This window comes from Globicephala melas, chromosome 4 (assembly GCF_963455315.2).
Source record: "Globicephala melas chromosome 4, mGloMel1.2, whole genome shotgun sequence".
Lineage (NCBI taxonomy): Eukaryota > Metazoa > Chordata > Mammalia > Artiodactyla > Delphinidae > Globicephala > Globicephala melas.
This window is the reverse complement of record NC_083317.1, coordinates 133,961,074-133,976,320: the sequence shown is the minus strand read 5'-3', so window position 1 is coordinate 133,976,320 and position 15,247 is coordinate 133,961,074. Positions and strand designations below refer to the sequence as shown.

At 41.2% G+C, this 15,247-nt stretch overlaps 1 protein-coding gene across 1 annotated transcript in view; it reads left to right on the top strand.

Annotated features, from left to right (window-relative positions):
• The window catches only part of NEK11 (NIMA related kinase 11), a 107,780-nt gene extending 92,934 nt beyond the window's left edge, over positions 1-14,846 (top strand). The window contains 10 exon segments of the mRNA XM_070045380.1: positions 1,239-1,388; positions 1,482-1,560; positions 4,845-4,872; positions 4,875-4,927; positions 8,008-8,060; positions 8,062-8,118; positions 9,889-9,986; positions 12,614-12,667; positions 14,389-14,535; positions 14,743-14,846. Coding sequence (XP_069901481.1) covers positions 1,239-1,388; positions 1,482-1,560; positions 4,845-4,872; positions 4,875-4,927; positions 8,008-8,060; positions 8,062-8,118; positions 9,889-9,986; positions 12,614-12,667; positions 14,389-14,535; positions 14,743-14,846 — 823 coding nt within the window.
• Positions 14,847-15,247: the final 401 nt, after the last annotated feature.

Genomic DNA, 15,247 nt, shown 5'->3' with positions numbered 1-15,247 from the left:
CCTCTTTCTAGCATTCTATAATGGAAATAGTCTCGGATTTGGAAAGAAAAATACATAACTCAAGAGTCAATCAGGGCCACTTGTGTGACCCTGGCCAAGTCACTTAACTTCTCTGAGCCAGTTTCATCATGTATAAAATGGGAAAAATATAATATTGGCTCCATTACACTGGGAAGTTATGATGCTCTGTTGAGATATATATGAAAGTGCTTTGTAATATGTAAAGTACCAATCCGTTTGAAATTTTTAGTGTTATTATTATTTACTGGAACAGAAACATTTTCAGTGTATATATCCAGAATTTTCTTGAACACCCACAAAATGGTGAAAATGATGGTATTCATGTATGTATGTACTGATATATATCTTGCCTTTCATGAGAAAGCAGGACAGTGTTTGAAGTTACATAAAACACAGCTTACACAAGGTCAACGGCAAATTTATTTCTGATCTTTCAAGCAAATAATAAGAAAAGGGAGACCTGGCTAGTTACATAATTCAGAATAGCTGAAGATAAAAATAACCCATTATTCAGGAGAAAAGTTCTTTCTTAACACTCAGTTCAGGCAGAAATTTCTCCTTGGTTTTCTTAATGATGTAGATTATTTAAAAGATTTTTCTGCTAGTTTAGAGATGACTGATTTGCATAGTTAACACAAATTAGTGTTGGACTGATCTAGAACTTTAATATTGTTTCATACTCCTGAAGGGAGAATTATACACATTAATGAGTGCTGCAGGCAGCCACTCTCCCACCCTACTTGCAAATGGATTTTATTTAGAAAACTAATAAAGATGCCAGCTTCCTTTTCAGAATGCTTGGATACACATTAGAGGGAAGGCTAGGCTAATAAATTTAAATCTTATTTTGCATATATAACATTAATTGAACTGCCTTAGGAAGACAATATTTACCTGCATTTTACTTTTCCTTCAAAGAGGTTGATTCAAAAATTTCTTACTACCTTCATCAAATATTTATTGAGTCCCTACTATGTGTAGGCATATTCCTGTTGGATTGTTTGCTCTCCTCTGACAAAAAGTGTTCATTCAGACTTACATTTTGTGCTTTCTTTTTTCACGTTTTCCTTTTTTTTTTTAGTAAACATGTATTTAAATAGAAAACAAAGTGTATGTTAGTGCCTCACAACCAATGCCCTAACACATCTGAGGTTTTGTATGATGATCAAATTTAAAAGAGGACATTTATTCCTCATTCAAATTCTTTGTGTCTTCAGGTCTCTGGCATGCATTTTGTATGAGATTTGCTGTATGAATCATGCATTCACTGGCTCCAATTTCTTATCCATCATTTTAAAAATTATTGAAGGCGACACTCCTTCTCTCCCTGAGAGATACCCAAGACAGCTTAATGCCATCATGGAAAGGTACGGAAAGAAATGTATTGCTGCAGAAGCAATTTTAAATTGTACTTATATTTTAGTTCATTTGAACAATAATTTTCTTTTTAAACATTACAGCATGTTGAATAAGAGACTTTCATTGAGACCATTTGCTATAGAAATTTTAAAAATTCCTTACATTGCTGAACAACTACAGGTATTTAAAATGAAAGGGATAAAATGAAAGGGAAGCACATATTAGCATTTATATACCTTCTAGGACTTGTAGATGTGCTGTGGGAATAAGATGCAGTAAGAATCAGTCAGAAAGGAGAAACAAGGTTTTTTTTTAAAAGCTGGGGGAAATTATTAGTAGGCAATCTCTGCCAAGGAAGGTGTGTGAACTCCAGCTCCCTGGTGCCCCAGATGTGAGAAGTTTGGATTGTGATTTTTTGCCTAACTGCAGCATCCACCCTTAGAGCTCTTGGCTTACAAATCTTACCTCTACAATTTGTACATGTATCCCTGCTAGTGCAAGAATGTACTACTAATGATACAAAATCTGGGGGTTTCATTGGACCTTTATTATTCCATTCCTTATTTTGTATCCTACTAATACTTTTTATTGGTTAGTTGAGTTTATTTTGCTTTCCTGTAGATTAAAAATTTCGATGCAGAGAATCTGCCTTTAATGGTAAGCAAAAAGCAAATGGTGTCCTCTCAGGATGTTTTTTTGTTTGTTTGTTTCCTTGTTTTTAGACTTCATAGGCTTTTACAATACAAATCCCTTGGGCAGATTTCCTTTAATTTTTATGAATAGTTTTAAGTGGACCCACAGAGCAGTCATTCACCTTCACAAATGGGCACACCTTTTCATCAGTGTCCAGTTCTCAGGCACAGGAAACAGGGATGCTGACTTGATGTGCAGTCATTAGTTGAGATCTGGCACTGCACTGACACTGGGGGGTGCCAAAATGATAGGAACAGATATGGCTCCTGTCTTTTTGAAGCTTGGCTGCTAGTAAGAGGACCCAGTAACCAAGAAAATGTAAGCAAGTAAATAAAATAATTGTAAACTATCAGAAGAACTAGGAAGAAATATAGCATGCTGTGAAATAAGGGAAGGGAAGGACTTTGGTGGTCAGAGAAGGAGCAGGTGACATTGTGACATCAGTGAGATTGTGAGAAGCAGCGTGCCCTACAAAGAGCCTGAGGGAGAGTGTTGTGATCACAGGGAGTGGCTCGTACAAAACTCTGACTTAGGTGATGTCCCCTGGAGGGGGAAGCACTAAAGATGTGGGATAAGCAGGACAAAAGGAGGAAGTGGTGGGAGCTCCCTGGTGCTTTCAGCTCTCCCTGAGTATAGCTCTCCACTTGCCTGAGGGCAGACTTCTGAAAAGAGGCTGGTTGTTGGGATCAAAAACACAATGAAGGGTGTGTGAGCAAAAAAACAAACAAAAAAGTCAAAAGGCATCCAATAGATCCCCTGGGACTAGGGTGAGACAAATGAGGCATTTTCCCTGGTGCAAAATTAAAGAGGACACCAAAAACTCAGTAATCCAGATAAATAATGTTGCAATGTAGTGTTTTTTAAAAAAATCAAAAGTAATGCTAAAAAGAAGTCCATAGTAACAAAATATCAAACGTTCAAGGACAGGATCCAATGGGGCTAGGTTGAAAGTGGAGCTAAAACCAAGCAGGACCTTGCAGGGCCGTCTCAGGTATAAAAGTCCCTCCATGTCCACTGTTTCTTGAAACAGTGTTCACTGTTTGTAGAAAAAGGCTTTAGTCTCCTAAGACTTTCCTGAGTTCCAAGAAACAGACTCAGGTAGTTACTACTTAGAGAATTGAGGGAATGTAGAAACAGAAGAAAAGCAGTCAAGCAAGAAAAGTAATGATAGCCTAAACAACAGTTCAGTGATAAAACAGAATGCTAGTTCCTCCCCAAGGGATATATATAATAATCTAATTCATATGTTTGAGTTGTTCTGCAGAAACTAGGACCCCTACCCAGGTGGTGACTATATGATGACAACCAGCATGTAGACCCCAGACTGGTTGGAACCAGAGATTAATGATTAAGATTCCCAAAACACCACCTTGTTACCTCAGCACCAACCAATCTGAAGAAAGTCCATGAGCTGCAACACTCACCCCAAATGTTGCTTTTAAAGACACTTCCCTGAAAGCTATCAGGGAGTTCTGGTCTTTTGAACATTAGCTACCCATTCTCCTTGCTTGGTGCCCTGTAATAAACGCTGTACTTTCCTTCACCACAGCCTGGTATCATTAAATTGGCTTTGCTGGTGAGCAGACCTAAGTTCAGCTCGGTTAGAAACTGAGGTAGAATGGTGCAAGTTCAGGACCGGGTCTTGTCGCTTTTTAAACTTTTGCTATTGTATTCTCCAAGGCTTTTTGTCATTAATGTTGATTTTTTTATAATACTGCATTAAAATATTATTTATCTTGGTTACTGAGTTTTTTATGCCCCTTAAATTTGTACCTGAGGTGAGTGCCTTGCTTGTCTCACCCTAGTCCTGGACTTGGTGATGCTGAAACTCAGCCTCTGTGCACGAGTGATGAATCAAATCTTGGAGACAAAGTTTTGGGTGAAGTAGAAAAGAATAGCTTATTGCTTTGTCAGGTAAAGGGGGACACAGAAGACCCATGCCCTCAAAGCTGTGTGTTCCAACTCAGGGGGATTTGGTGAGGAGTTTTATAGCAGTGGTTCAAGGACAGGATTGCTGTTAAGGATCAGGGTGTATACAGGGCCTGCACTCCTTTAATCCGGCCTCAGGTGGTCTCCTGATGAGCTTCTGTGGTTCTCCAGGTTATCAAACTCTGACTTTCTCTCTAGAATGAAGAATGCTTCATCAAGTAGTTAACATCTTCCATTTGTTGGGGGTTTTAGTTCAGAAGAACTCAAAGGTATTGTTATGTGTATCCCTTGAGGCAGAACCAGGACCCTGTCCCAAGGCTGCACTATTGTTTCTTAACTGCTCCTCCCTTCTCTCTGCATTCCCTCCCTTCATTGATTAGCAACTGTTTGAACCTGCCCTTTGGAACTCAGGGAAAGTCATGGAGGCTGAAGCCTATTCCCTACAAATAGGGGACACAGAAAGGCTTTTGTGCCCAGGAGCCTCACAGGGTCCTGTTCGGTTTCACTGGGAGCAGAGACATCGTCCACTACAGTCCCTGAGGTGGGAGAGAACTGTGTGTTCTTGGAGCTGAGGGAAGGCCTGCCTGTGGCTGGGTGACCGGGAGCAAGAGAGCAAGCAGAGCAATATGAAGTTGGAAAGATGGACAGGAGCCTGACCCCACAGGAGCTGCTGTGTAATGTTTTAGACCTGTTACAGAAGGAAAAATAGTTACCAGTGGGTTTGATTTCAAGCCTCAGACACGGGTCAGTAGTACTACACATCAGAAAAGGTTACTGGTCATTTTATGCCTCTTCATCCCTGAAGAGTCTTTAAGGTATGTTACGGCTGTTCTTTTTTTCAGCACCTGATGTGCCAATATTCGGAAATGACCTGGAAGACAAGAATTTGAATCGTCAGAAGGAGGCAGCTTATATAATTAATGCTGTGTAAGTAATTGTTTTGTTTTTAAAAAGCCCACTGAGTGTAAATGTTAAATGCATTTGTCTTAAAAAATATTAGTGCTAAGCTGACAGCATGGAGTATCCTAGAATTCACTTAAGTCTTGCCAAGAAATTAAGGAGCTTCAGTAACTTGACATGCCAAAGTCCTTCGCCCCAGGTGGTAGTAAATTGAAATCATAAAAGTTTAAACCTCTGCACAGCTTACAGATCTGCAGGGTAGCTCTGCAGTTGCATTGTAAGTATATAGAGAAATTCATCTCTCAAACGTTTAGTGATATTTATGCTAATGAACATTCAGATTAAGCATAAATGGCTTTCACACGTTGGTTGTTTAACAGGAACTGGCAGAGTATCTGTTGAAAAGCTGACACTGTAGAGTCCTGGGACAATTGAAAATAAGCCAAAATTTACTTTCTTGAGATATACATAAGAACTAGAGAATGTGTTTCACAAAGAGCCATAATTTTTTCCTGATCTCATTTGTCTCTCCTACCTATTCAAACTTTCTATGCCATAACTTACAAGAGCCCAGAATACTAGGTTATGTCAGAACAGCCACGTACAGCTGTGCAGGCTGTGTACTGCACAACTCCAGGGGGCACCACTGATAAGACCAAATCTATAATTTTGCTGAAGAAATGTTATTTAATTTTGTTCCAGTGAGAATGACAGTCCCTCCCAGAGCTGTGCAGGGCAGTGAAGTGAGAATGGTAGCCCTCATCAGCTTGATCTTCAAGGCCAAATTACACAAATATGCTTCTCTAACCCCCAGTCCAGTGGTTTCTCAACTGTGCCGTGTTTGTTTTCCATCCCCACATTCAAACTGAGGGAACTGGTCCATCAAAGTTATTCAGTCTTTGTTTAATGCATGATCTCCAGTTAAAATACCCTGCAACTCAGGAGATACATCTTTAGGCATGCCCCTATAACCTAGTTTTCTTGGGTTACTACCTATTTTTTTCAGGAATGCCTGGAACTTCTCATTTTATTTTATTAACAAGATATGTGAGAGTAGTAGGTATCTTATTTTTAAAATACTGGACTAACTTTAGCTATCATTTTGCACTGCAGTTTTGAAACAGTTTGCCTGACTGTGCTTACAATTATAGTGTGCTTGAATCCAGTTCTTCGGATGATCTTTCACATTATGAGATATTGATTTCAAATCGTCACTGTTATTTTCAAGATCTATGACTGTTTTGAGGGGCTCTATCTGGTTTTACAAAATAAAGCATGTGTATTCCTGAAAACTGCATGGCCCCTGGAGGCTCTGGTCTGAACTGTATTCCAGAGGGATGAGAACTGCCTACAGAGCTCATTACAGTTTCCTCATAGTGTTTCTTTCTTTTATTTATTTATTTTTTTTTGTGGTACGCGGGCCTCTCACTGTTGTGGCCTCTCCCGTTGCGGAGTGCAGGCTCCGGATGTACAGGCTCAGCGGCCATGGCTCACGGGCCCAGCTGCGCCGTGGCATGTGGGATCTTCCAGGACCGGGGCATGAACCCGTGTCCCCTGCATCGGCAGGTGGACTCTCAACCACTGTGCCACCAGGGAAGCCCTCATAGTGTTTCTTTTTTTTTTTTTTTTTTTCCTGTGTACATATATTTTAATGTAAGTGGGGTCATCTTACACATTTTAAAACTTGAATGTTTTTTATTTAACAAATATATGTATTTTGACAATTATTCAATCTAAGTATATGAATATACCCCAGACTTTTCATATTGTCCCCTCCTATGTACACTAAATATAAAGATGAAAATAGCTTTATTTCTGCTTAAAGAAACAATACTATTTTTAATGTAAAATATTCAGACAATACCAAAGATGAAAGAAATAGTTAAAAAGCAACTGAAATCTCGCCACACTGAGATGATCCCCATTTTGGTGACTAGTTAAGGCTATTCCTTTAAGTATTCACACAAGTGTAAACATACACCCATATCTACCACATACATGTTTATAATATTTATCAGTGGATTACATACAAGTTGATTTTTATCACAAAATTGTTTTACTTGTGCTTGGGGATTTTTATCCTCCCTCCCTGTCCCCCCCTCATAGTGTTTCTTAAGGAGGGAGTTGAGTGCAAAAGGCATTCCGCTATTGGGCCCTAACCAAGCCAGGCACAGAAGCAAATGCCATTGAGAATGTGGTTGCACACCTTTCAATACATGGTTAATGTAAGCACATTTCTTTAACTGAAGAAAGAAGCTCTCGAATAATATTGGCTAACATTTTCAGGGGTAATGACCATATGCTTTGCTCTGTTATAAGCTCTTTGCATGAATTAACTCATTTAACCTCACAACAACCCTACAAAGTAGGTACTATTATTATTATTATTTAAACAATCATAGAGAGGTCAAGTAACTTGTCCAAAGGCATACAGCATGTAGCCTGGGAGCTAGGATTTGAACCTAGAGAATGTTCTTAACTGTGCAATTAATCACTATGCCATGCTGCCATAAAAATACCTACTGTATGAAGCCTAGAAGATAAGGCATATTCAATAACTTTTAGCTATTATAATACTACCATTTTGGGATACTTTTATATGTCAGGCACTGTACATACATTATCTCATATAATACTCAGGATAGCCCATTCTTTATGGATGAGAAAACTGGGGTTCAGAGAAATTCAGTAACTTGCCCAAGGCTACAGAGCTAATGAGTGGTAGAGATGGGATTCAAACCCTGCCTAATTCCAAAATTGTGTCTTATCCACATGGTTGAATTAGTCTGCCAGTCTATTTACTCCTTAATGGCCAAGATCCTAATTTGTCTTGCACTATGAAAAGCAGTCATAGGCAATGAAATGAACAGAAATTTGCAAAGTACATAATTTGCTTTTAAACAAAAATCTAGTTTAAAAAATATTGCCAATTAACCACAGTCCTTCTTGGCTAATTACCTACCCAGAGTTTATTAGTTTTCACTTGGCATGTCTTGAGATGCTTTTCCCTTCTCAGTAGTGTAATGATACTTCTGTAAAATACTTGTTTAATTTTTCTGAGCATGTTTGGGATGGGTTGCACATGGGAATCTTTATTATCTATAGGCAGAAAAAATCCAGACCCTGCGGGCGCTGTCTGAGGTATAGAAAATGACACCGAGAGAGGATGCGGCTGAGGAAGGTCCAGGCAGCTGATGAGGAGGCCAGGAAGCTAAAGTAAGTGAACTTCCCTTAGTGCCCTGGGCCCTGGGCTGCTTCCCAGGGCTCTAGAGGAACTTGCTGAAGAAAAGCAAAAACCACAACAAGAAAATGCACATATTTATCAGTTTATTCATTTATTCATTCACTCATTCCCTCAAAAGATGGTTATTGAGCCATAGATGGTTATTGGATGCCGGGCACTATTAATAGCAGGCTTTCAGTCTTGTGTGAAAAGAAGGATTGAATATCAGGGAGGTTATTAGGAATGAAAATATAAGGTCAGCCTCCAGACGAAGCCTCTTTGTTTTTGACACCTTCTGTACACAGCACCGTGAGGGGGTGATAAGGTGGCCTCACTATTCTGTCCACACTCCCCAGGTGTTTGCTAAACCCCTCTGCCCAGAGCCCTGGCTGCAGGAAATTGCTGGCTTTAGGAAGGAGCCTGGAAACAACTCTGTTTTGTCAGGTAAAGCCCTTCACAGGCTGCTCTGGGCATGCTGCTGGTGTGAGAGATCACAAGTGTTTAGAGTTTACACATGAAAAGGGGGTTCCAAAGAGCCCAAAACTCCCAATTTCTCAAAGACTGCTTTTTCAGCTGGTATGTGACCCAATTGCCTAATTTTTCTTCTTCTTTCTTCCTCTGCCAATTTTTTGGTGGCTTAGAAGCCCCAACAAAGAATTAGAGGGACAAAAAAAGACCTGAAACTCAAATCTGTCCAATGTGATATCATTCAGTGTTCAGTTGGAAGACATGTGCAAACCAGTACACCACTAAGTGTGGATTTTGCTGAAGAAATATAGTCAAGAAAGTTGTTTGGACTGTTGCATCAACTCACAGTCCCAGATCTATTTCTAACACCTCAGGAATGGCGATATTTCCAGGGTACCATGGTTCATGTCATTGGCTGAGGGTGAAAGGAAAATTAAATCTCTGACAGGAACAGATTAAAAAGGCAATTTAACAACTTGCACATTACAATTTATTTTTCAAATTAAAACTATTTTTAATATGCAAAAAAGTCATAGATCTACCTCATGGCATTTAATATTTTTGTTATTAAAGGCAATGATTTTTAAATAAGTTTGTTCTTGATTTTATGAATGAATTGCATTGGAGTGGTTTTGATTATTGTTTCTAGGATTTGAGAAAGGTCATGTGTTTTAGGTAGAAAATGACTCCATTGTCATGAGGGTTATAATGTACCCACGTTATAGACACGAAAATTTGACTACAGGGATATTCAGTGATTTTTCAAGAAATCTAAGTATAAATTAGCATACAAGTAATCACAAGAACTCAAATCTTTCCTCCAGTTTAATAGCAGGTCTATTAAATTCAACTCTTCTATTGTAGAGGAAACAGAAAATGTCTGAGAAAAATTCCCCTTCACAGTGGCTCTCATATTCTTTTCCATAAATTCTTTGAAATGCAGGTCTGTTTTCCACATCTATGGGTTTGTTACCCAGTTATTCATATGTGTTGGGCTCTCTCCTGAGCATCAGAGACACACTCCTGTCCTTTGTCAGCACAGGCCGAGAGCACACAGGAATGGCACCACCCTCTTCCCCTGAGTTCTGGGTTCTTGAGGGTGAACAAAGAGCCAGCATCCTGCGTGCTTTAAAGGAAAATCGAGTGGGGCTGCACCGCACTCACGTGATGAGGGAGAGACCACGGGCCTGGCTGCCCTACACCCCAGTCTGCCTTTTGAAACAGGGATCACACTTGTGTAACGTAGATGTGGTTTTAGCAAATTGCAGCTCTTTTTCTATGTTCACTTTATGCAGAAAGATTTTGGAAGAAAAATATGAAGAAAACAACAAACAAATGCAAGAACTGAGATCTCGGAACTTGCAGCAGCTGACTGTGGATGTGCTCCACGTGAGTGCGCTTCTGTTTTAAATTTTACAAAAGACCTTTTCTTGCCTCAGATTCTTCAGATTCATGGGGCCAGTTGGGTAGTAAAAGGGACAAGGTAGGGAAAAAAAGCGTCCAGACCAACTCTGCCCAATTCCAGGCTGGACTGGGATTTGTTTTAGAACGTAGGCCAACAATTAGTGATGGCACTAATTCAAAGCAGCTGTACCAAGTGCCTGCTGTGTAAGGATGACTTAATCTGCATTGAATGAACAACTGAAGAGTTAAAAGTATGACTCTGCAGAACAAATGTGTGTCTATCTAATTTTGAATTTCAGCCGTGCTATTGTTGCTTTACTTCTTTAGTCCACTGTTCTTTTTCTGTCTTATTTTTCGTTCTTTCCCTCTTTATTTTCTGTCTCCCAACCATATCATCGTGCGTTGTGTTAATAACCCCTTTCAAACTTTGGAGAATTATCATACATATCCAATAACAGGGTTGCAGACTCACATGAAATGCACCCCAAATTCATGTCCTCTGCATCCCAAGTCTCTGAATACCATCCCCTAATGGTTAAAAATATCTTCAATGACCTTGGTGTGGACTTTGATACTTAAGGTAGTTTTTCTTCAGGGTTGTATTTGGATAATAGACATCAACACCAACCTCCTAGCTCTTTGGTAAAAACAATTTGGGAAGGAGTCCTTTTTATGGAAAACTTTATTGTCTCAAATTCTGGTTATTTGTTCATTGGTCATCCCTGTATCTGAGGGAGATTCTTTCCTTTAGCAGGAAGAACCAAGCCCCTGAGGCTGTGGGGATGATCCCTGAGGTCTGGGGATGCTCATTCTACTGTAGCTCAGTAATCACAGGGCTCTGCACCCTGGGGTGTGCCGGAGCCCTGGGCAGAGCTCACTCGCAGACAAGGCAGAGCGTGGGAACATTGTTTTCTGCCTCCCTCTGATTGGTGATCCACTTTTCTCAATTACTTAGTGGTTGGGAGTGCTTTAGAGTTCTGAAAACCCAAAGTTGGAGCAGATGGGGGCCCAGCCTACATTGACCTTAGGAGTCTCTGTCCATCAGGCCCTTTAGCAGACAGTATGTGGGTGCTGACGCTGCTCCATCCCAACCCCTGTTCTCCACCATCTCTTACTCCCAGGGAGGCTGGCCTCAGAGGTGTAGGGGTGGGATGGTTCCTGATCACAGAACCTTAGGGTGGAGAAGTTGCCAGCTGAGGGGCAGCAGTGTCAGACCCCTACTCGGGGAAGGGTCTTGACACCACCAAGCCCCCTGCAAACACTGAACACCCTCCTTCAGCTCCCCAGATACTTTCGAGGCCCTGAAGTGATGACTTGTGGAGGTAGGTCATCTTCCCCTCAGGATTGAGACTGCAGATTCCCGCACATCCCCAACAAGAGTCTGGCATGATGATAAGAATTCTGCATTTGTTAATATATGTAAAATACTTGTTTAATCAGATGATAAAACCAGGACATTTTTCTGGAATGCTCAGGGTCCCCTGCTTCTAAGGGATTTTACCCCCAGAGATTGGAAATTGAGAAGTACAGATGTGATAATATTTTGTTTTATAAAGCCTAAATAACTTTATTCTTAAAGTTAGCATATGGCAAATAAAAATGTAGTTTCAAGTACGATCTTACATTTTAATGTCTGATAACTTCCTTAACTTCTTTGCTTTTCTTCATTGGCCTTAAAAGTAATCATTTCTGTGTTCTTTTTCATTTCCAATATGATTACTATTAGCGTGAAGCAACAACACTGTATGAGGTCTTGTCCCTTCTATAAATTAGGGCCCTTGGGGGATCCTAAAGTCACTTAAGGTTTTATTAGCTCTATATTATCCTACAGAACATGGGAGTCCAGATCTTGGCCCAGTTCAAATGAGGAAATTGAGGATTTCACAGAGATTTTATGAAGTCCGAACTCATAACCTCCACAGTGTCTGCCTAGTTTCTCCCAATTCCACCCCCGTCCATCAGCAAGGAGCAAAGGCAGGAGGGAGGTGCCTGCCGCTGTCTTGACCAGAGATGGTGGTTCATTCTTTGGTCATGTAAGATTCAGTATCACCAACATCTTTGGTTCTGAGCTTTCCAGAAGCAAGTTTCCTAAGTTGCATATTGATGTAGGCAGGAAGTGCTCCAGGCAGCCCCTGGCTCTTGAAGAGAAGACCCTCCCTGGGCTGATTCTGCCCAGTGCGCAGCGTTGTTCAGCATCACAGGTCTCTCGCCCTCCTTTGTGCAGTTACATCAGCCATTTCCCTCTGACCCATCAGTAGCATCCCACTTTCTCTCTTTCAAATGTCACCGCCTCTTCAGGAGAACTGTCTTTGACCTCAGTCTACTAGCCCTTCTCCAAATTCTTATGTTTTCTAGCAATGCTTCTCAAACTTCAAAATGTACCTGAATCACCTCTTGGTCTTGTTGAAATGTAGATTCTGATTTGGCTGGTCTGGGGTGGGTCCTGGGATGCTGCATTTCTAACAAACTCCCTGGTGATTCCTATGCTGCTGGGCCAGGACCACACACTTATTAGTAATGGACAGAAATTGGGTTTCTTGAAAGCAGCTTCAGATGAAAGAGGATCTGGAAAAGCCATGATGAGCGGACCTTCCTATAATCTCTTTAGGAAAAAAGAGCATTTAATGAGAATTGAAGAAAAGGAGGGGCAACCTGAGGGAAGGCTTTCTTGTTACCCCTAGAGGAGGTTGGAGAGAGGAGGCCAGGCAGAGAGGAGACCAGTCTGATCACATTCACAGGCACAGGAGTGAGGCAGGCGTAATATATTCAGAGAACCAAGGAGGGGGAGCTGATATTTTGCAGATGGACTGAAGGGTCTAGACATCTCATGGAAATGCATCAGTGAGCTGAAAAAGATGAAATACAATGTGAGAAATAAGCTGGATTAATTGGATGCAAGAGGCTAAAGAAAAACATGATTAAGAAGGAAAGAAGGAAGAGGCACACATTCCCGTCTGCCCAGATGCACATTTGTGGTTGAATTTCTTCATCCTCTCGCTGGGGCTCTGTTCTTTAGTCCTCTTCCTTCTGTCTGGCTGGCTGGAGCAAACCTCATTATATTTCAAAAGCAGTTGTAGGAGATAGAAACACAGTTAGGGGAGAGACAGGCTGGCTGTGTCACCTCTTAAATGTTTTAACAATTCTTTGAGGCGTTTAGGAGAGTGGCTTGCTTTGTTTTTCAGAACCTGACTGATGGGGCCTTTTACACTGGAAGGCATTTTCTGCTCCACTGAATTTGGGCTTTGAAATCTTGAAGCGTAGTTGACTGTGGAATCATGTTGGCACCATTTCTTTAAAGGATGGTAGCTTAAAACAACTAGATACCACGATGCACACACTAAGCCCAGTCTTTCTTTTATCCTGGGGTGTATGCAGGTGTGATGGTTTCTGTGAAAATTGTGTGGCAGATCAGGCCTCCAAATGTGAAACAGTCCTGGGGATCAAAGAGCAGATCAAGTCTTGCTCCTTCTAAGAGAAGCAATTATAACAATTCTGTTCTCTTCAAAGAGAACCTCAGAAAATCAAAGTCAACTGAGAGTCTAAATACTTGTTGTCAAATAATTTCTGAAGTGCACACAGAGGCACATTTCGTGCAGTCTCTGCTTTTTGCACTATCAGTGACCCTTTGAAATTTGGAGCCAGTTTCACCTCCTGCAACAATTATTATACAGTACAAAAAATGGACTTCTTAAAAGTATTTTATGACTGTATTTCCACAGATGCCACATCACGGTGTAGCACAGCTATGTTTTACTTATTCATTTAAGATTAGTTTGAACTTTCTCCTTTTGATATGAAGATGCTCTTGGAATAGTTCTCCATGAAAGCCATTTACCCAGGAAAACAGGTCAATTCAGCATTAGCTCTGGGTGGCAAGTACACACACACACACACGCACACGCACACGCACGCGCGCACACACACACACACACACACAGAGTGATTAGTTGACATGCCTATTGAAACATTTGAGAAGTTTAACTTTTATTTTTTTGAAGTGGAGACTCTTTCATGTCACCTCTTAGATCTCTTTCTTTAAGGAAATTGAAATTCATAGAATCACAGAGCTTTTAAAGCTGGAGGAGAGCTTTAAAAGACATTATTGAAGCCAACACCTCTAGTCTTGAGATGAGGAAGCTGAGTAGGGCTGGACATCCTGCCCGCCTCACCCTCACCATGACCCTGACACTCAGGCCAAGGGAGGTTATATGATTTGCCCAAGGTCACCTGCCGAGTTAATTCAGAGCTGTTCCTCTCATTCCAAGCTGCCCTCTTGAGATTTGAAAATGTTATCATGTTTAAGGGAAAGGATTAGGTGGGCTTTTGTTTCTAAGTCATCTTCTAAACAAGAATATTGTTTCATTTGTGGTAATGCTGTTTCCTCTGATCAGCTTCTCATGAATTGTTCATTACCTTCTGCAAGGAATTTGATGACTCAGCTTCAGAGAACCTGCCTGAGTCTCAGCCCATTCCTTCCCTGGACCTTGGCACACTTGGGTCAAGTGTAGAGGACACCGTAGCTGACCTTGGAGATCACGGTATCAGTTTGCATTAGCCTGCAGAAGACTGCTCTTGGATGACATGTGCGTTGGTGAGGCTGACCCTCCAGTGAGCCTGGCCGGCCTCTGGGAGAAGCCTTGGGTGTATGTGGCCACCTTCCATCAGTTTGCCAGAGCTGGGCTGTGGTGGTGAAAAGCAGAGAAGCCGAGGGCTTTGTCCATCCTCTCTTGTCTTCTTTGTCATAGCGAAGATGAGCTGGAAACTCACACTGGATGAGGGACCTCCGCTTCTACATGAGTTAAACAGCATCACTACTAACATGTGTAAGACTGTGAATGCTCTGAAGTAAGTTGTTTCCCTGGCCCTCATGAACCAGAAAAAAAGTGCTCAGAGCTGTCAGCCAAACTGGGGAGATATGTCATAGCCTAATGGTATCAAACACGAGTTTTAGAGTAAAAAAGCTGGCCCTATCAGGGAAGACCCTGGCAACAATCTGTCTAGGTCTCAGTTTCCTTTACCATGAAACAAGAATAAAGCAAATTAGCTAAGGCCTGTGACATGCTCTCAGCTCCATGCCCAGCACATGGTAAAAACCAAAGAGAGGGAAGCAGTTCATGACTCTGAGGGGCAGGGCTGGGAACGTGAGACCTTGAAGTCCTGTAGGGCCGCTGACAAGTGTCAGGAACATCATAGGCACTCAGTGAACATTCTTTGAGTGAATGAATGTGTGGATGAATGACATGTTGTCTC